The sequence below is a fragment of the Phacochoerus africanus genome, chromosome 11, assembly GCF_016906955.1.
Source record: "Phacochoerus africanus isolate WHEZ1 chromosome 11, ROS_Pafr_v1, whole genome shotgun sequence".
NCBI classification, from domain to species: Eukaryota; Metazoa; Chordata; class Mammalia; order Artiodactyla; family Suidae; genus Phacochoerus; species Phacochoerus africanus.
Genome location: NC_062554.1, coordinates 50,232,842 through 50,254,562, shown reverse-complemented (window position 1 = coordinate 50,254,562; position 21,721 = coordinate 50,232,842). Strand labels below are relative to the sequence as shown.

Sequence of the window (21,721 nt, the reverse complement as noted above, 5' to 3'; positions counted from 1 at the left end):
AAGACAATTTTAAAATTCTTTAAAAATTTAGGGTAATTTTGTGCATCTATTAGCTCAATTTTTAGGTAACAAATTTCCAGAATTAAAACTACTAGTCTTGGAGTTCCCTATGGTACAGTTGGTTAAGGATCTGGTGTTGTGTCTGCAGTGGCTCAGGTTGCTGCTGTGGCCCAGGTTCCATTCCTGGCCCGGGAGCTTCGGCATGCCAAGGGCAAGGCCAAAAACCAAATAAATAAATAAATAAATAAATTGTCCCCCAGAAATTTCACATTAATTTTTACTAGCAAAAAATATTTATAGAAACTGCCTGTGACTTAAAAAGTATTCCTGAAGGAATATATTAAGCCTATGAAGGTATAATCTTAGAAAACAAAGTTAGATCAATAGATATTAACACAAATTACTGATTATTGCATTATTTTTTTTCTTTTTTTTCCTTCTTTTTTTTGGCCTCCATGCATCATATGGAGTTCCTGGGCCAGGGATCAAATCCAAGTGGCAGCTTCAGCAACGCTGAATTCTTTAACCCACTATACCTGGTGGAAATCAAACCTGCTGTCATTTTGCAATTTTTTTTTTTTTTGGTCTTTTTGTCTTTTTAGGGCTGCACCCCCAGCATATGGAAGTTCCCAGGTTAGAAGTCTAATCAGAGCTGCAGCTGCCAGCCTGTGCCACAGCCACAGCAATGCAGGATCCAAGCTGCTCCTGCAACCTACACCACAGGTCACGGCAACGCTGAATCCTTAACCCACTGAGCAGGGCCAGGGATCGAATCTGCGTCCTCATGGTTACTAGTCAGGTTCATTAACCACTGAGCCACCATGGGAACCCCTCACTTTGTAACATATTTTATTTGTTGTTGTTGTTGTTGTTTTGTCTTTTGTCCTTTTTTGGGGGGGGGGGGCATGCCCGCAGCATATGGAGGTTCTCAGGCTAAGGGTCAAATCAGAGCTGTTGCTGCCGGCCTACACCACAGCTACAGCAACTCTGGATCCGAGCCGCGTCTGTGACCTACACCACAGCTCACGGCAATGCTGGATCCTTAACCCGCAACCTCATGGTTCCTAGTCAGATTCGTTTCCACTGTGCTACAATGGGAACTCCTGTAATATATTTTTAAATGAGGAGATTTTTTTTTAGAAAGGAGAACAGTTTTGTTTGGGGGGGGGTCTTTTGTGGTTTCACATGAATTTTAGAATTTTTTTTCTATTTCTGTAAAAATAAAAAAATGCCACTAGGATTTTGATAGCGATTGCAATGAGTCTGTAGATCACTTTGAGTAGGATGGACACTTTAACAACACTAAGTCTTCTAATCCATGAACATGGATGTCTTTCCATTTATTTGTGTCTTCTTCAATTTCTCACATGAGTGATTTATAGTTTATTTATGATTTTCAGTGTACAAGTCCTTCACTGCCTTGGTTAAGTTTATCTACAAGTATTTTATTCTTTTTCATGGTATTGTAAATAGAATTGTTTGCTTAATTTCCTTTTGGATAGTTTATTGTTAATGAGTAAAAATGCAACTGATTTTTTGTTGCTGTTGTTGGTTCTCTTCTGTGCTTCTTTAGAGCATCAGAGTGGTAAGATATCAAGGATAAGTATGAGAGTGTGAACTTAAGTTATGACCTGAAGCTACTTCTCATCATAAATCCACCTCCTCTAACAGACATGAGGAGCCTGAGTTCATCTTACATCATCTATCATCCAACTCAGCCTATCAAAGAAATCCATTGAGATTGGGCTCCAAGGCCAGCAACAAAGAGCATTCCTTTCCATGGGCTTATCCTCTAGGCGCTCATGGAAGAGGCTGCATCTGCTGAAGACAATTAGTCACAAAATTGAGAATTTGGAGTCCTGGATCCCAACCATCTCTTTCTATTGCTTTCCAACTTAGACACAAATATTAAAATTTTGAGAGAAGTGTATGAGCAAGCATGAGTAATCAATGTTTTTATTGTTTACAGATTATATCATGAATAACAGGAATTTAGTGATGAAGAGTTTAGAGATCAAGTTTTAAATAGTTGGCATTGAAAAATTCAATAACTCACAAAGCAATTTATTTCTGACGTCCAACCTAGAACTGTCTTGGTTTGGGAACAGAATCAAATTCACAGAATGGGAAGACTAAACTTTCATTTAACAAAGAATGATTTTTTAAGAAATTGAAAAGCAGAAGTCTTCCCTATCTGGTGTGACAAGGAGGTCATGCTTGAGCCAATTCTATAAACTCATAGACATATTCTCATTTTCATGAATATCATTAAGGCGTAGGTGACAGAAACTTGTAATTTGGACCTGGGTCACATGGCATGTTGATAGAAAGTCTAGCTGTGCTCTCTGTTCTTCATGTATGAGAATGTACAGCAACTACCTAATGCCAAAAACAGCACTGGCAGAAGGAAGACACAGCTGTCTCCTACACATGGGCTCAAACTGGGATGGACAGAAAAAAGAGCAGCTGACAGAAACAGCTGAGGCTGATGACAAACTCATGCAAATTAAAAGCAAAACCTGACCAGAAAGTAATTCTGGGAAGCCTGAAAATGACAAACTACATGGTGGTTTAGAAATAATCCTGGAGGAGTTCCCATCATGGCTCAGCAGTAAGGAACCTGACTAGTATCCATGAGGACGCAGGTTTGATCCCTGGCCTCACTCAGTGGGTTAAGGATCCAGCGTTGCCATGAGCTGTGATGTAGGTTGTAGATGCGGCTTGGATCTGGCATTGCTGTGGCTGTGGCATAGGTGGCAGCTGCAGCTCCAATTCGGGAACTTCCATATGCCACAGGTGTGGCCCCAAAAAAAAGAAAAGAAAGAAAGAAAAAGAAATAACCCTTGAATGAGAAACAGTTACGCGGGGTACAAATCATGGTCCAGCCACAAACTTGATCAATAGCTTCATGTAAGTCACTAAATTCCCATTTTTCTCAGTTGCCTCAATTATAAAATAAGGTAGTTGTGTCTACTCTATCAGGGCTTCAGCAAATATGTAACAGTGCTTCTCAGTGTCAGGGAGGGGAAAAATTGCCACCCCAACCCCTTTTGAATTCTCGTGGCTGCACTCATAGTAAAATTGGCACAAGACAGATGACCAGGAGAAAAAGAAAAAAGTTTAATTCATGCACACAGAGGTCTCATAAATACAGGACCTGAGAAGTGGACAAAGGAGGCAGTTTTTATACTTTTTAGCCAGAGAAACAACAAATTTGAGAGAAATTGCTAAGAAACTTAGGTTTGAGTGCCTAATTAGTAAGAAATTTAAGCAAAATTTAGGCTTGGGAAAAAAAATTTAAGCTTGGGTAATTAGTTTGTTTTTTGTTTTTTGTTTTTTTAAGTGACAAGATTTGTTTATACAGGCTTCTTGGACCTGAATTATCTATCTCTGGTGATAAGAATATCTTTCTACCTCCCATCATAGGAAGGGTACCTTTCTATGGGATATTTATTCCCTGATTTCAGGGAGATAGTGTTCCTCCTGTATTAGCCATTTCTTAAAAGTAACTTTATTTCAAAATAATAAATATGCAATTGAGTCATATTTAAGGACGGCCTGCCCTGGGCCCCAAAGTCAAATTTAATGTGCATACAAATGGTCTAAAGAAACTTAAAATTGCAAATTTTTATTTACTAGGTTTTGACTGGGGCCCAGTGTTTTTTATTTCCAGTAAGCTCCTGTTAGAGTCAATATTATGTACTTGCATACCACACTTTGTGTAGTAAGGTGCTAGAATTTGTTGTTCCAGTTTTCTTTGTAGGAGCAACCAAATAGAAAACAGCTAAGTGTCTGATTGCCCTTTTAAACTATAGGATGAAAGAGGCAGGTGAGTAGTGCAGAGATTGGGCCAGAAAATTTTACAAGGATCTAAGCACTATGCAAAAATACAAACAACTGAAACCAGGGTTTACCATGCAAATTGTATCAAATATCAAAAGATATGAGGAGTTCCCGTCGTGGCGCAGTGGTTAACGAATCCAACTAGGAACCATGAGATTGCGGGTTCGGTCCCTGCCCTTGCTCAGTGGGTTAACGATCCAGCGTTGCTGTGAGCTGTGGTGTAGGTTGCAGACGCGGCTCGGATCCTGCATTGCTGTGGCTCTAGCGTAGGCCGGTGGCTATAGCTCCGATTCGACCCCTAGCCTGGGAAACTCCATATGCCGCGGGAGCGGCCCAAGAAATAGCAACAGCAACAACTACAACAACAAAAGACAAAAAGACCAAAAAAAAAAAAAAATGAGAGTTGCTGGGAGTTCCCTGGTGGCACAGAGGTTAAGGATTCAGCATTGTCACTGCTGTAGCTTGGGTTCAATCCCTGGCCCCTGGAAATTCCACATGCCATGGTTGAGGCCAAAAAACAAACAAATGAAAAGATATGAACCTCTCTAAGAACTTTTGGGTCAGTAAGGAGAAGCAACTCTAGGGAAATTTCATTTGTAAAATGAGTTATGCTGCTAAAGATAAAGAAATTGGCAAATTTATAGGCAACATCATACTAAACAGGGAAAGCTGGAAGCACTTCCACTAGGGTCAGGGAAAAGATAAGGATGCCCACTCTCACCGCTTTTATTCAACATCATATTAGCAGTCTTAGCCACAGCAATCAAATACAAAAACAAAATTATACTTCAAAAAACAAAGAATCAAACTCATAGGAAAAAAAAAGCTCAAATTTGTGGTTGCCAGAGGCAGGGATTGGGATAGGGGAAATTGGATGAAGGTTGTCAAAAAGTAAAAACTTCAGAGTTCCCATTGTGGCTCAGCCCATTAGAACCTGACATAGTGTCCATGAGGATTCATGTTCAATCCCTGGCCTTATTCAGTGGGTTAAGGATCTGGCATTGCCGCAAGGTGCAGTGTAGTTCATAGATGTGGTTCGGATCTGGTGTTGCTCTGGCTGTGGTATAGGCCAGCAGCTATAGCTCCAACTCGATCCCTAGCCTGGGAAATTCCATATGCCACAGGTGTGGCCCTAAAACAAAAAAAAAGTACAAACTTCCAGTTACAAGATTAAATAAGCACTAGGGATGCAAGGCACAACATGATTAATATAATTACACTGCTATATGTTTTATATATATATATATATATATGAAAGTTGTTAAGAGAATAAATCCTTGTGGAGCAGCGATTTAATGATCTGGTATTGTCACTGTAGCAGCTCAGGTAGCTGCTATGGCATGGGTCTGATCCCTGGCCCAGGAACTTCCACATGCCATGGGCATAGCCAAAAAATTTAAGAAAAATTTTTTTTTCTTTTTCTTGGATTTTGTATCTAAATGATATGATAGACATTCACTAAATTTTGTGGTAATCATTTCATGGTGTATGTAAATCTAATGGCTACTGACCTCCATCAGACAACACCTCTGATCTGGATTTCACCTTTGAGGTAGCTCCCCTAAACTGTAATACACAAGTTTGTTTCCTGAGAAACAGTTAAGGCAGACAGGCATGTTTGTAACTGGTCGTCCTATACCTGTCCAGCTCCTCATTCAGTCCAAAGTTTTGCACTGCCCTGGTTATTTCGTGGTTGAATTGTTGCTACATATTTCTGTCATGAGAGAGCAGGCAATGATTTTCTAAAGGCTCTGCAGGTAAAAAGCAAAGAGACTTTTAAAATACTCTTCCCAGAGTTCTTGTCGTGGCTCAGTGGTTAAGGAATCTGACTAGCATCCATGAGGACCAAAGGTTCAATCCCTGACCTTGCTCAGTGGGTTGAGGATCCAGCATTGCCGTGAGCTGTGGTATAGCTTGCAGACTCAGCTTGGATCCTGCATTGCTGTGACTGTGGTATAGGGTGGCAGCTATAGCTCCAATTTGACCCTTGGCCTGGAAACCATATGCTGTGGGTGCAGCCCTAAAAAAAAAAGCATCATCATCATAATAATAAAATAATAAAATTTAAAAAAATGTTCTTCCCATCTAGCCTCACAGGGCCTCCTCTTCCTGAACTAGGAGCCAAGTTGCAACTCCCCACCTTCTCCCAAGAAAAAAAGATAAGCTTCTGTTTCCATGGAGTTTTTCATGCATGATTTTTGTTGTTTCATGGTAATTGTTGTTAGATTTTGGAAACCATGCTTCCCTCTTGCTTCTTTAGTTTCTCCCAGATTTTTTTTCTGTGAGGGAGCCAGCAGCACATATTGTTTCACCCTGTTGATAGAAACCAGAAGTCTCCAATGTTTATACATATTAACCCAATCTCCATGGCAACATCTTTTCTAAGTCCTTCTCCACTTATTCCTAGTCCCTCCCACTAAGCAAAAACCAATAACCTAGAAAAAGAAGTGGAGCCAAAAGATAAGAAAGAGTAAAACAGTCAGAGATTTTCTTCAAAATTCTTGCTTGGTGATCCTTCCTTCTCACGGGCCCCAAGCTTATACAGAATATCACTTGCTTTTACAGACTGAATTGTGTCCCCTCAAAATTTATAAGTTGAGGCCTTCAATGTGACTATTTTGAGATAGGGCCTTTAAGGAAGTAATTAAGGTTAACCAACGTCATTAGAGACCTAATCCAACACAATCCATCTATAGAAGAGGAAGAAACACCAGACATGTACACAGAGGAAAGGTTACATGGGAAAAGCATAGGAGAAAATGACCAGGAGTTCCCACTGTGACTCAGTGAGTTAAGAACCCAACTAGTATCACTAGCATCCATGAGGATGTGGGTTCGATCCCTGGCCTCTCTCAGTGGGTTAAGGATCCAGCGTTGCCATGAACTATGGTATAGTTTGCAGATGTAGCTTGGATCTGGTGTTGCTGCGGCTGTGGTGTAGGCCAGTAGCTGCAGCTCCAATTGGACCCCTAGCCTGAGAACTTCCATATGCCTTGGATTCAGCCCTAAAAAGATTTTTTTTTGGGGGGGGGGGAATAGCCTAAACATAGATAAAGAAAGCAAGTTAAACTACAGGTACCACCTCACCCTGGTCAGAATGGCCATCACTAATAAGTCCACAAATAACAAATACTAGAGAGGTTGTGGAGAAAAAGGAACCCTCCTACACTGTTGGTGAGAATGTAAATTGGTATAACCACTAAGGAAAACTGTATAGAGTTTCCTCAAAAAAACTAAATATAGAACTATCATATGATCCAGCAATCCCACTGCTGGGAATCTATCCAAATAAAATTATAATTCAAAAAGATACATATGCCTATATATTCATAGCAGCACTATTCACCATAGTCAAGACATGGAGACAACCTAAATGTCCATCAACAGATGAATGGATTAAGATGTTGTACACATACACAATGGAATATACTACTCAGCCATAAAAAAAAAAGAAAAAATAGGGACTTCTCATCATGGTGTGTCAGGAACGAATCCGACTAGGAAACTTGAGGTTGCAGGTTCCCAGCCTCAATCAGTGGATCAAGGATCTGGCATTGCCGTGGGCTATGGTGCCGTGGCTCCAATCCAGCGTTGTTGTAGTGTGGTGTAGGCCAGCAGGTATAGCTCCTATTTGACCCCTAGCCTGGGAACTTCCACATGCCACAAGTGCGGCCCTAAAAAGTAAAACAAACAAACAAAAAGGAGGTCCTATTGTGACTCAAGGGGTTAGGAATCCAACTGGTATCCATGAGGATGCTGGTTGGATATCTGGCCTCGCTCAGTGGGTCAGGGGCCCTGAGTTGCTGTGGCTGTGGTGTAGGCTGCCAGCAGTAGCTCCAATTCGACCTCTAGCCTGGGAACTTATAAAAAGCAAAAAAAAAAAAAAAAAAAAAAAAAGGAAAGAAAATGGGCCACAAAAGAACTTTTTGGCATGCCGAGAACATTCTAAATTTTAAGAAGTGGGAGTTCCCGTCATGGCGCAGTGGTTAATAAATCTGACTAGGAACCATGAGGTTGTGGGTTCGGTCCCTGCCCTTGCTCAGTGGGTTAACGATCTGGCGTTGCCGTGAGCTGTGGTGTAGGTTGCAGACGCGGCTTGGATCCCGTGTTGCTGTGGCTCTGGCATAGGCTGGCAGCTACAGCTCCGATTGGACCCCTAGCCTGGGAACCTCCATGTGCCTGCCGCAGGAGCAGCCCAAGAAATAGCAAAAAGACAAAAAAAAAAAAGTGGTGGTTACATGGGCACATACATTTGTCAAAATTCATTAAATGATAAATTTGAAAAGATTGCATTTTGTTCTGTGTAAATTATAACTCATTAAAATTTATTTTTGGAGGTTACAATTCCAACCCTATTTTCCTGCTTTGCAGAGAGTCCCCCCGAACAACACACCATATCCATCAACTCTCTACATGATCCTCAATACTTTAGGGTCTTGTCTTCACTTATCACGGTAAGATAGTTCCTAAGAAAATCAAATAGTTTTGTTACTCTTGCATTCCTGTATACCTGGCCATTTTTCACATTATCAATCAAAAATCCTACCCTTTATACAATTCAGTTCATCAGAGGATACCATTTAATTATTAAGATACCACTGATTTCTCTTCTTGGAGAAATAGAGAAACTCAAGATCTAAAATTCATAACATAATTGCTTCTCAGACTTCAATTAATTATCTCAGGAGTGCAGGGATGACTGGTACCAATTAGAATTTAGAAAACTGCGAGTTTATGAATTAAGCATAAACTTTTAGCAAGACCTCCCTTTTCTCCTGAGAGTCTCTAGAGCACATCCATGGAGAGTAATATCCCAGAGGAATCAATGAAAATGTCCCAGTAACAAATCATTATTTTGAGACAAAAACTCTTGACCTAGACCAGGGTGAACTGATCTACTAATCACTTAGAATACAATTCTCCTAAACACTGCAGAAATCTTGCCATTTCTTGAAAGCTTCATGAACAGAATTTAATTGCATGACAGCACTTGCCTTAAATTCTAGGAAGAAAGATTCATTTTTCTAGCGCAAAAGAAGAAGGAGATTTTTCTGTTTCAATTAGTCTGCTTTTATAACCAGTCGCTCCTTTTCTTTCAGTCCACTTGTGGACAAGGACACACCTCAGGACCGAAGTGTTTCCCTGGGAATCATTAGTGCTGTGAGTATTGTGTGGCCACAGAGAGGGAATGAATACTATTTGGGGTAAAGCTTTGCTCTTCTCTAGAATGAATAGTTACAGTAGCTTTAATGCCTCGAAGTCTTGATATAAAGTCCAATAAGTGAATTTCAGTCTCATGTAAAAAGTCATAATGATAACTTGGAACTTCCTAGATAAAAGCAGTCCTTTTTTGTTCTTTTTTCTGTCTTTTTAGGGCTGCACCCATGGCATATGGCAGTTCCCAGGCTAGGGGTCATCGAATCCGAGCTATAGCTGCTGGCCTGCCTATGCCACAGCCACAGCAACACAGGATCTGAGGTGCGTCTGCAACCTACACTGCAGCTCATGGCAACACTGGATCATTAACCCACTGGGCAGGGTGGGGATCAAAATTGAATCCTCATGGATACTGATCAGGATCGTTACTGCTGAGCCACAATGGGAACTCTAAAAGCAGTCTTAATTCACTGCATCTTACCCCAGATCATCAGTCCCCTCGGATGAATTTCAAACTGGTTGTCTAAATTCTCATCCCAGCTTAACACAGTTCCCCAAGTAGTGATCCCTGATCCACTTGCCTTGTGCAGCTTATAGTATATATTCTGGGTGCCCCTACTTAAAGGCTGAACTCCATTGGGCATCTTCCAATTCACTACATGATCAAAGTCTTTTAAAAAATTGAACTTGGCCTTTATCAATAATTAAAAAACAGAATAAGGAGTTTCTGTTGTTGCTCAGCAGGTTAAGAACCCAACACATTGTCTGTGAGGATGCAGTCTCAATCCCTGGCCTTGCTCAGTGAGTTAAGGATCCGGTGTTGCCACAAGCTGCTGTGTAGGTCACAGATGTGGCTCATATCTGGTGTTGCTTTGGCTATGCCATGGGCCAGCAGCTGAATCTCCAATTGACCCCTAGCCTGGAAACTTCCATATGCCACAGGTGTGTCCATAAAAAAAAATAAAATAAAAACCAAAATGAAAGAGAGTTCCTGTTGTGGCACAGCAGAAACAAATCCAACTAGTAACCATGAGGTTGCAGGTTCAATCCCTGGCTTTTCTCAGTGGGTTAAGGATCCAGCGTTGCTGTGACCTGTGGTGCAGGTCACAGACGTGGCTTGGATCTGGGGTAGCTGTGGCTGTGGCATAGGCCAGCAGCTGTAGCTCCAATTGGACCCCCAGCCTGGGAACCTCCATATGCCTTGGATGCGGCCCTAAAAAAAAAAAGAATAAGCAAACAAGGCAAAAAAAAGTAAAAACAAGACTTGGGACATACTGCCTTAACCTAAATCCAAAAAAGAAATATGTTAGTATTTTTCTATTTTTTTTCCTTCTTTTGAGACTATGAAAAGATGAAGAAACATGCAGGATGCTTGATTGCAACAACATGGCTCAGAAGAAAATGATTCAACTCCATCCCAAGCCATTGAGCACTAAGTAGGTTAAGAAAGCTATCTATACTCAGGGCAGTCTTGAGAGCTGGGAGAATAACTAGAACCCAGCAGGAAACACATATTCCTGACTGAGGAAAGATGGAGCAGAAAGGCTTGCATGCAGCAAAAATTAGATAAAGAAAATCTGGAAGATGGAGTTCTCTTGTGGTGAAGAGAGTTAAAGTTCTGGCGTTATCACTGTAGAGGCTTGGCTACTGCTGTGGCAGGGGCTCCACCCCAGGTTTGGGAAATTCCACATGCCATGGGTGTGGCCAAAAAAAAAGAGAAAAGAAAAGCCGGAAGTGGCAGTAGACTCGGAGACAAATTATTCAGCAAACAGTCCCCGTTATAACACCTCTCCAGCATTTAAAATATATAGATAGTAACATTTTTAAACCTATGCATGTATCAGTTTATATAAACTTATAGGTAAAGGACAGGGTGTCAACAAACTTTCCACTTATATAAGCATTCAGAAAACATCTTTTGGGAATTTTCTTGTGGCTCAGCATGTTAAGGATCCGGTGTTGTCACTGTAGTGGTCTGGGTCACTGCTGTGACACCAGTTCGATCCTTAGCCCAGGAAATTCCACATACCTTGGGTATGGCCAAAAACAAACAAACACAGAAGACATCTTTTGAATGCTTATTTTGTGCCAAATTCTATGCTTAGGTCCTGCAGATACTATCCCTGCCCTCAAGGGCCTTAGAGTTTATGGAAGAAGCCAAATAAATCATAAACACAATTTTCTAAGTGTTTGTATATAGATAAGCACAAGGCATTATAGAAACAAATAAGAGTAGCACCTTTACTAGACTGGAGATGGGAAGTTAGAGAAGGCTTCCCACCAGGTGGCTCCTTAGCTGAAATGTAGATGTCAGACAGGACTTAGATAATGAAGATATTGGGGAGGGGTCTTCTAGACAAAAGGAACAGAATGAACGATGATTAGGAGACAAGAGAGAGGCTGGCACTTTCAGGGAACTGGAGCAGGGATCAGCAAATTGCTCCTGTAAAGGGCTTGATAGTAAATATTTTAAGCTTTAGGGGCCATGTGATCTTGGTTTCAACTACTCAACTCTGCCACTGTGCACAGAAGCAGCCACAGGCAATATGTAAATGAATTAGTGTGGTTCCAGTAAAACTTTCTTTACAAAAATTAGTGTGGGTCCAGTTGAACTTTCTTTACAAAACATTATATAGTTTGTCAAACTCTGAACCTGGGTCATTCAATAAGTATGGACCATAGATGGGAGAAAGAAAAAGGAAAAATGGCACAAGATCAGGCTGGAAGATGAGGTAGGTAAGGCCAAATCATCAGTAGCCTTGAATGTCATGCTAAGGAGTTTGGATGTTACCCTCAAGGTCCTGACCGTGTCCCCTCTTAAGAGAGCTCAGTCAGCCACCACCTGCAGCCCCTTCCTCCATAAAGCATAGATGAATGTGTATGTGTGCTGAGGAGGAAGGCTGACATCATATTTTACACACACACACACACATTTGTCCCATGTTAAACTCCCTGACTCAGATTCTCCCTTCCAAAAACCACATGAATCCATCTTATAAACTGACTGACAGGAGGCCTGTCCCAGGTGATTAGTTTATGAGAAAATGCCTGGACAAATCTGACTCCTGCTTCAGGCTGGATTCTCTGCTCTGCTCCAGTTCAATTGCACCAACATAAATTGAATTCCTATGTGGAATGCATTTCCCTTCCATTCTCCATTCTCTTTTCCTATTGAACTCCTCTAGGGCTCAGCTTAGGCACCACCCTCTCTGGAAAACCTTCGTTAACCCCCATCTGGGCTGGGGAAGGAGTCTCTTCTGGCTGTTTCCAAAACAATCTGTGCACAACTCCACTTCTTCACTCATTGTGTTATGTTATCATTGTTGTATATGGCCTCTCTCCCAACTAAATGATAAGCTCCTTGATCCCCTAGCAGGACTTGGAACATGGAAGCGCTCAACAAATAAATGCCACTGGTTAATTTCCCAAATTGTGGACTCTGTCTGTCCTGTTTAGAGGGACTAGGCACATGGCCAGCTATATTGGCCATTAGTACAAATTCAGATGCTTCCCTAACACTTGTAGTTTCATGGAAAAGACCTGGTGCTGGTGACATCATAGACTTTCCTGGTCTAGAGAAGAGATGGGATGAGGAGAAAGGACTTTTCTACCCTAAGTTCTCAGAGAATTCATGCTCTCTCAGATGGGGATAGAATTAAGCCCTCTATCAATCAACTTGTAACCTGCCTCTTTAAGCTAAATTTCCTGTTTGAACTTCATGTGATTCATTTCATAGCAATTTACCTTACCCACTGCCAAGAACCATATGAAAGAATATCCTCAATAAGAAAGGAAATAATTTTACTATTCTCTAGTGAATTTTAGTGGAACAGAAAGAAAGTGCTTAGCCTATGAATTTACGTATACAGACAGGAATGCTTGCCTTGGTATAGAAAGATACTTAGAATTACAAAGTAAGGTTTTGATAGGAAATACTTTCCAGGATTTCCAGCTTGTAATCCTTAGCATTTGCTAGCCTTTTCACTTTTTTTAGGTTTCTGTCTACAGATTTTTATCCAGTATACATTTATTTGGTTGTTCTATATATTAGGACCTGATTTAGTTGATCTTGGAATTTTGAATTAAAGTTTACTAAGTTTCCCTACATGCCAAACAATTCTATTCATTTAATTTTGAATATCTTTTTAGTCTACTTTTAAAAAAAACCCTGAGTTAGGAATTCCCGTCATGGCACAGTGGAAACGAATCTGACTAGGAACCATGAAGTTGTGGGTTCAATACCTGGCCTCACTCAGCAGGTTAAGGATCCAGCATTGCCATGAGCTGTGGTGTAGGTCATAGATGCTGCTTGGATCTGTTGTTGCTGTGGCTCTGGCGTAGGCCAGCAGCTATAGCTCCAATTAGACCCCTAGCCTGGGAACCTCCATATGCCACAGGTGTGGCCCTGAAAAGACAAAAAAAAAGTCTGAATTAGAATTTGTAAGGGCTTCTTTAGAAAAACATCTATTATCTGAGTTGTATCTCCCTGCTAATAAAAACAGCAATGATTTTTAGTTATATAAATACATACACATGTGTGTGTGAATAAAATCAGCTCTCTTAAATATATTTGTGATATGTCACTGAGTGGGGGCCAGGGATCAAACCCTCATCCTCATGGAAACCTCGTCAGGTTTGTTTCCCTGTTCATGTTAAATGATCGTGTGGATTATGGACAGATAAGCCATTCCACTCCCACTGCAGTGATTATTCTCATAGGTGTAAGGGTGAAAAAGTACTTTTCCAGTCAAGTGTACTTAGTATTTTCAAAGTCCATTAAAAGCTGGTTTAGGAGGTCCCTTGTGGTGCAGCAGGTTGAGGATCCAGCGTTGTCACTGCAGCAACTCAGGTTGCTGCTTGTTGTGGGTTTGATTCCTGGCCTTGGAACTTTCACATGTCATGGTTGTAGCCAAAAAAAAAAAAAGGCTGGTTTAGGTGGCAAAGAAACAAGCCAAATGATGAATAAGGAAGGAGTGTGTACGTACATGTAGGAGGTGGGGTGTCTGGAAGGACCTTGAATAGAAACAGAATCTTTTTTTTTTTTTTTTTTGGTCTGAACTATATTTGAGTGTGAAATTTTAAGGAGCTGCTTTCTTGCCTGTCTTTCTAGAGTATCCGGGGACATGAGAAATGGCACTGCAATAACAGAGTTCATCCTCCTAGGCTTTCCTGGTATCCAAGGACTACAAGTCCCTCTCTTTATAGTCATCTTTTTCATCTACATATTAACCCTTGCAGGCAATGGGCTCATTATTGCCATTGTCTGGGCTGAGCCCAGGCTACACATTCCCATGTACTTCTTTCTTTGCAACTTGTCCTTCCTGGAGATCTGGTATACTACCACGGTCCTCCCCAAACTGCTAGAAACTCTTGTGGTGGCAAGAACAGCAATCTGTACCCCCTGCTGCCTGCTGCAGGCCTTCTTCCACTTCTTCCTGGGCACCACTGAGTTCTTCATCCTCACCATCATGTCTTTTGACCGTTACCTGGCCATCTGCAAGCCCCTTCACTACCCCACCATCATGTCCAGCAAGCTCTGCCTGCAACTAGCCCTCAGCTCCTGGGTGGTTGGCTTCACCGTTGTCTTTTGTCAGATGGTGCTGCTCATCCAACTGCCATTCTGTGGCAACAATGTCATCAACCACTTCTATTGTGATGTTGGTCCCATCTTGAAAGCTGCCTGTACAGACACAAGCATTTTGGAGCTCCTGGGTCTCTTAGCAACCATCCTGGTGATCCCAGGATCACTCCTCTTCACTATAGTATCTTATATCTATATCCTGTCCACCATCCTACGGATTCCTTCAGCCACTGGCCGCCAGAAGGCTTTTTCTACCTGTGCCTCTCACCTGACCGTTGTCTCCCTGCTCTACGGAGCTGTTTTGTTCATGTACCTGAGACCCACGGCACACTCCTCCTTTAAGATGAATAAGGTGGTGTCGGTGCTGAATACTATTCTCACACCCCTTCTGAATCCCTTTATTTATACAATCAGAAACAAGGAGGTGAAAGGAGCCCTAAGGAAGGCAATGGTTTGCCCAAAGACTCATCATCCAGTGTAAAACATGCACGGCATGGAAATGAACTTAATGCAGATACAAAAATTAAATGGGAGAGAGGATTGTGCAGAAGATAAAGAGGTGAATGCATACAACGATGATTAGGGTCCTCTATAAGAATTTGTTACCTATAAATGGACTGAGAGTCCTGCCGGAAGTGGAAAAGTGACTTAATTCTCCAACAGGGAAATCCCACAATACCTTCAGATGCATGAGGGAGAACTCAGGACTTTCTCAATTATAAGCTGAAAGTAGAAACCACTAAAGTCAGAGACAACTCTTTTTTTTTTTTTTTTTGGTCTCTTGCCTTTTTAGGGCCGCACCCTTGGCATATGGAGGTTCCCAGAATAGGGGTCCAATTGGAGCTGAAGCCGTCAGGCTACACCACAGCAACAGAGGATCTGAGCTGCATCTGCAACCTACACCAGATCTCAGGGCAACACTGGATCCTTAACCCACTGAGCAAGACCAGTGATCAAACCCACGTCCTCATGGATGCTAGTTGGGTTCGCTAACCTCTGAGCCATGACAGGAACTCCCAACTGCAACTTTTTTTAAAGAAAATGTAAGAAAGTCTGTCTTCCTCTTTGTCGAGAATAAGCCCTCTTTGCCTCATCTCCTTGTCAAAGACATAGGCATTCCACACTCCTTTTTCTCAGTACTTAACTTTCTTCTTAGTAGAAGTCTCCTGAAGTCTTCTAATCAATTCTAATGGTCTTTCAAAGACATTTGAGTTGAACCAGGTTTTTGTTTGATAATGTCTCAATAAGAAAACTTCTATCTTGATATGATTCAAATTTTTAGATACACTTAAAGATGTTTATTTGCAGATAACACCAAAACCTGAGGGCCTCATGTGGAAATTCTCAGTTGGATTATGCCAGTTCCTATGCTTCAATCTAGGTAAGCCATGTATTTAGGAAGCCAATAGAAGTCTCAGAGCCAATATAACTCTGAAGCCTTTCTTGCTGGAAAACTTGGCCCCAGGGTTACAGTAAGTTCAGAGCTTACATGTAGAGTTAGCATCTAAGATTCCTTAACCTTGTTCTGGGGGAAGACCACTGGCAGAAAAAGTTTTTTAGAGAAAGATGTTGCAAGTAGGTCAGAGCTATAATAGTATTTGGTTTGTCCCTCTTGCAACAGCAATAAAAGACTATCATTTAAAGCCTATTAAAGTATGATTTCTTTCTTTCTCTCTCTCTCTCTCTTTTTTTTTTTTTTTTTTTTTTTTTTTTGCTTTTTAGGGCAGCACTAGAAGCATATGAGAGTTCCCGGGCTAGGAGTTGAATTGGAGCTGCAGTTGCCAGCCTAAGCCACAGCCACAGCATTGAGGGATCTGAGTCACATCTGCAACCAACATCATAGCTCATGGCAACGCCAGATCCCCAACCCACTGAGTGAGGCCAGGGATTGTACCCACATCCTCATGGATACTAGTCAGATTCATTTCCCCTGTGCCACAATAGGAACTCCAGGATTATGGTATATTTCTTTTAGTATTAAATTGAAAACTGCCAGGAGTTTCCTGGTGGCCTAGTGAGTTAAGGATGCAGGGTTGTCACTGCTTGGTCACTGCTGTAGTAGAAGTTCCCTGGCCTGGGAACTTCTGCAAGCTGTGGACATGGCCAAAAAAGAAAAAAAAAAGAAATTTTCAAATGCGAAACAAAGTGTAGTGAGGTAAAAATGTAATTACCTGATTTTGTCTTAGAGGGGAGCTATCTTGGGGCTGGGCAGGGGAAATTGGTCATTTGAAGGCAAAGAGAAAAATCCAAAGTCCATGAATATTATCAAGATCCCTATCATCAATAAAATAGTTTAAATTGTCCTGAATGAGAAAAAATAAGGGTAATAGCTAGTACCTCTCAGAGAAGAAAATGACAGAGAAAGAAAAGAGCCAAAAAAGATGGAATGCTAGCGGAAAAGCCTGTGGGAGGAAACTGGTAAAATTCTCCTAAGTGGGGGAGCATTATAAAAAGGAGATGCTGGAATTCCCATCATTGCTCAGTGGTTAATGAACCCGACTAGTACCCCTGAGGATGCGGTGTCAATCCCTGGCCTGGCTCAGTGGGTTAAGGACCCAGGGTTGCCTTGAGCTGTGGTGTTAGTCACAAACTCAGCTTGGCTCCTGCAGTGCTGTGGTTGTGGTGTAGGCTGGCAGCTGTAGCTCCGATTCGGCCCCTAGCCTGGGAACTTCCATGTGCCGCTGGTGCAGCCCTAAAAAGACAAAACAAAAACAAACAAAAAACCCACCTTCAGCTAAAAAGAAAGGAAATTGGAGTAATGGTTTGGGGCATCAAAGGGAGGAAAGCAATTCACAAGGAGATGGAAAAGCAAATGTTTTGTAAACACGTTTATGGGTCATGCAGAGACAGTGGGACCCAGGCCCTGCCAGATCTCACCACCACACCTAGCCTGTAATCTTCGCAGACACTGCAACGGAAACACCTCTGGCCTGCACCCAGCCTAAACCCAGATTGGGACTTGAATCGACACAATGGGACTTACTGAGGTTCAGGTTCTTTGCATCTCAGCACAGAAGGAATTCAGCAAGAGACAAAGTAATGAGCAAGAAATAGATTTAAGATAGAATGCTTGTGAGGAAAATAAGCAGGCGGGTGAGGAGCCTCTGCCCCAGAGGATTAGGTGGACTACATTTCTATAATCCAAGGAAACTGGGGAGAGGGAAAGACTGCCTGCTTCCTCATTCTTTGAGTAGACGATAGGCTTACATCATTAGCTTCTCCTTCATATCCGATAAGAGTGTTTAACCCTATGAGATCAAACTAGGACTGTCACGGCCCTTATTCAAATCAGTAGATGGAGAGTTCCCATCCTGGCTCAGTGGTTAACGAATCCCACTAGGAACTATGAGGTTTCGGGTTCAATCCCTGGCCTTGCTCAGTGGGTGAAGGGTACGGCATTGCCGTGAACTGTGGTGTAAGTCACAGACACAGCTTGGATCCTGCGTTGCTGTGGCTGTGGTGTAGGCCCTCAGCCACAGCTCCAATTCGACCCCTAGCCTGGGAACCTCCATAGGCTGCAGGTGCAGCCCTAAAAAGACAAAAGACAAAAAAAGAAAAAAGAAAAAAAAATACACAAATCAGTAGATGGATGGTAACATATGCTATAACGGTGAATCATCTCAGGTTTTCATATAATGAGGGTCTCCTTACTTTGGAATGTCATCTTTCCCTTAAATTCCTCTCCTTGTTCCTTAGGATCTTTATCTTGCTGAACTTGAATGCATACTTCATTTTCTATTTCACTTAATAACCTGAGGCACATCTCGTGCTTTTACTTATGGTTTTATAGTTAAGCAAGGCAATCATTAACTTACAGTGATCTTCCAAAGGTTCCTAGGTTTCCCTCTCTATCTATGGTCCCCTGACTGGAACTTCTATGACTACCTGGGTAACTCTCCTACTCTATCCCTATCAATATCTCTGGTGATAGTGCTCTTCTGGGAATGGGTCCTTTATCTAAATTCCTTAGGCAGCCAAGGGGGAGATAAAAAGAAAGACTTCTTGAATCCTTGTTTCTTAAAAATAGTCAACCCGGGGAGTTCCTATTATGCCACAGTGGAAATGAATCTGACTAGTATCCACAGGATGCAGGTTCAATCCCTGGCCTCACTCAGCGGGTTGAGGATTCCGCATTGCTGTGAGCTGTGGTGTAGATCACAGATGCGGCTCAGATCTGGTGTTGCTGTGGCTGTGGTGTAGGCCGGCAGCTGTAGCTCCGATTTGACTCCTAGCCAGGGAACCTCCATATGCCACGGGTACAGCCTTCAAAAGACAAAAAGCCAAAAAAAAAAAAAAAGTATGGAATTCCCATCGAGGCTCAGTAGAAAAGAATCTGACTAGTACCCATGAGGATGCAGGTTTGATCCCTGTACTCCCTTAGTGGGTCGAGGATCTGGCATTGTTGAGCTGTGGTGTAGGTCACAGACAAGGACTAGATCTGGTGTTGCTGTGGCTGTGTCGTAGGCCAGCGGCTACAGCTCTGATTCGACCCCAGGCCTGGGAACCTCCATATGGCTTGGGTGTGGCCCTAAAAAAAAAAAAAAGTGTATACATTTCTTCAAGTTCCTGGTGGCTCAGTAGGTTGAGGATCTGGCATTGTCACCACTGTGGCTCTGGCTACTGCTGTGGTGCAGGTTTTATCCGTCACCCCAGAACTTCTGCATGGTGTGTGGGCAGCCCAAAAAAAGAGAGCATATGTATTTCCCAGCATTTGTCCCCTAGTGACATGTGCACATATGCATGTAGAATATGTTTATTTTAGAATTGTTCATGATAACAACAGTTGTAAATAACACATATTATCACTAGGCAAATGGCTATTCAGATTGTGGAATGTTATGCAGAAAAGTAGAAGGAATAATGCAGAACTGTAGTATGGGAAGAACTCCAACACCATTTGCTGGGAGAAACTGGCTAGTTGAGGACTTCAACATGAACACACAGACACACACATGCATGTACACACAAAACAGTATATATTCCCCTCTCTCTCTTCTTTTTTTCTGTCTTTTTAGGGCCACACCCGAGGCATATGGAGGTTCCCAGGCTAGGGGTGGAATCAGAGCTGTACACCGCAACTGGCCTACGCCAGAGCCACAGCAACTCCAGATCCGAGCCACATCTGCGATCTACACCACAGCTCATGGCAACACCGGATCCTTAACCCACTGAGCAAGGTCAGAGATTGAACCCGCATTCTCATGGATGCTAGTCAGATTAGTTTCCACTGAGCCAAGAAGGGAACTCCTCTTTCTCTTTTTTCCTTTCTTTTTTAATGGCTGCACCCTCATCATATGGAAGTTCCCAGACCAGGGATTGAGTCTGAGCCACAGCTGCAGGAACACAGGATCCTTTAACTCACTACACCAGGTGGAGGATCCACCCAATGTCTCTAATCAAGCTGCTGCAGTTGGATTGTGTGTGTGTGTGTGTGTGTGTCTGCACTTTTTAGGGCCACACTTATGGCGTAAGGAAGTTCCCAGGCTAGGGGTCAAATTGGAGCTGCAGCTACCGCAGCCTACACCACAGCCCCAGCAATGCGGGATCCAAGCCACATCCGCAAACTACACCACAGCTCATGGCAACGCTAGATCCTTAATCTACCAAGTGAGGCCAGAGATCGAACCACACCTCACGGATACTAGCCAGGTTTATAACCTGCTAAGCCACAATGGGAACTCCCACTGCAGTCTGATTCTTTTTTTTCTTTTTTTTTTTTTTGTCTTTTTGGGGACACACCTGTGGCATATGGAGGTTCCCAGGCTAGGGGTCCAATCGGAGCTACAGCTGCCGGCCTACACCACAGCCACAACGAAGCCAGATCCGAGCCATGTCTGCAACCTACACCACAGCTCACGGCAATGCCGGATCCTTAACCCACTGAGCAAGGCCAGGGATCAAACCTGAAACCTCATGGTTCCTAGTCGGATTTGTTTCTGCTGCGCCACGACGGGAGCTCTCCTGTAGTGCGATTCTTAACTCACTCTGCCACATCGAGAACGCCATCACTATGTATTTTCTATGAATACATACATGTATTGTGCGTAAAAGTACAAAAAGTGGAAGAAAGGGTCATAAGAAGAAACTCATGGTGAGAGAGATGCAGAAGCCGGGATTAGTAAAAGGTCATTAGCTTTATCTGTAATGTTTTAAATATTTAGAAGAACAGATTTATGTATTATTTATGAACTTAATACTTAAAAATACTAAATGAGATATAAAAAGAAAATATCTGGCACACAACAGGCTTTCAAGAACTGCAAATTCTCCCTCCACTGAAAGTGATAAACACCTTGGGTATGAGAAATAAAACACTGCCTGCCATATTGGTAAGCAAAGAATGTCAGTCATCAGAGAGCCATCTCCTAGGGAGAGCTGGAGAGCCCCGAGCTAACTCAGGAAGGAAACAAAGAATACCTTCCATCTAGCAGCCATCAAACTGCAGTCACTCCTGGGAGTTCCTATTGTGGCGCAGCAGAAACAAATCTGACTAGTATCCATGAGGATGTGGGTTCAATCCCTGGCCTCGCTCAGTGGGTTAAGGATCCAGCTTTGCCGTAAGCTGTGGTGTAGGTCCCAGATGCAGCTCAGATTCTGTGTTGCTGTGGTGGCATAGGCCTGCAGCTGTAGCACTGATTTGACCCCTAGCCTGGGAACTTCCATGTGTTGAGGGTGCAGTCCTAAAAAGGAAAAAAACAAAAACAAACCCCCTTGCAGTCACTCCCAAATGTGAGCCCTCAGGATGTAAAAACATAGGACACTGGCCCCAGATAGAGGAGGTGCATATCAAGGAAATGATTTCGGTGAATCCGGACACTTCCATCTTCCCATACATAGAAAAGGGCTAAATTCCTTAACTCGAGATGTCGTTTCCTTTTATTAACAGTTATCTTTTGTTCCTACTCCTTGCCCTTCGTTTCAAAACTCCTATATATCCCAGCCCCCACCTTGCCTTCTCAGAGGGGTTTCTCAAGAGTTGTTTGAAATGCTACCACCCAGGCTACCGCCCTGATTTTACCTCAAATAAAACTTAACTCACAACTCTCGTGTTGTGTATTTTCTGAAGTCAACAGGTTCAAACACAGTAACCAGATCCCTGAAATATGCCCTCTGAAAATAAAAGAGTAAGAGTCCAGGAAA

General features: G+C 42.4%; 1 protein-coding gene across 1 annotated transcript; it reads left to right on the top strand.

Annotated features, from left to right (window-relative positions):
* Positions 1-14,101: 14,101 nt before the first annotated feature.
* On the top strand, positions 14,102-15,126 carry LOC125112220 (olfactory receptor 6X1). Its single transcript, XM_047754461.1, has one exon. It carries the CDS (start codon positions 14,124-14,126, stop codon positions 15,060-15,062), a length of 939 nt encoding a protein of 312 aa, XP_047610417.1. The 5' UTR covers positions 14,102-14,123; the 3' UTR covers positions 15,063-15,126.
* Positions 15,127-21,721: the final 6,595 nt, after the last annotated feature.

Coding starts and splice junctions, on each gene's coding strand:
- LOC125112220 (XM_047754461.1), top strand. CDS start 14,124: ATGAGAAATGGCACTGCAATAACAGAGTTCATCCTCCTAGGCTTTCCT.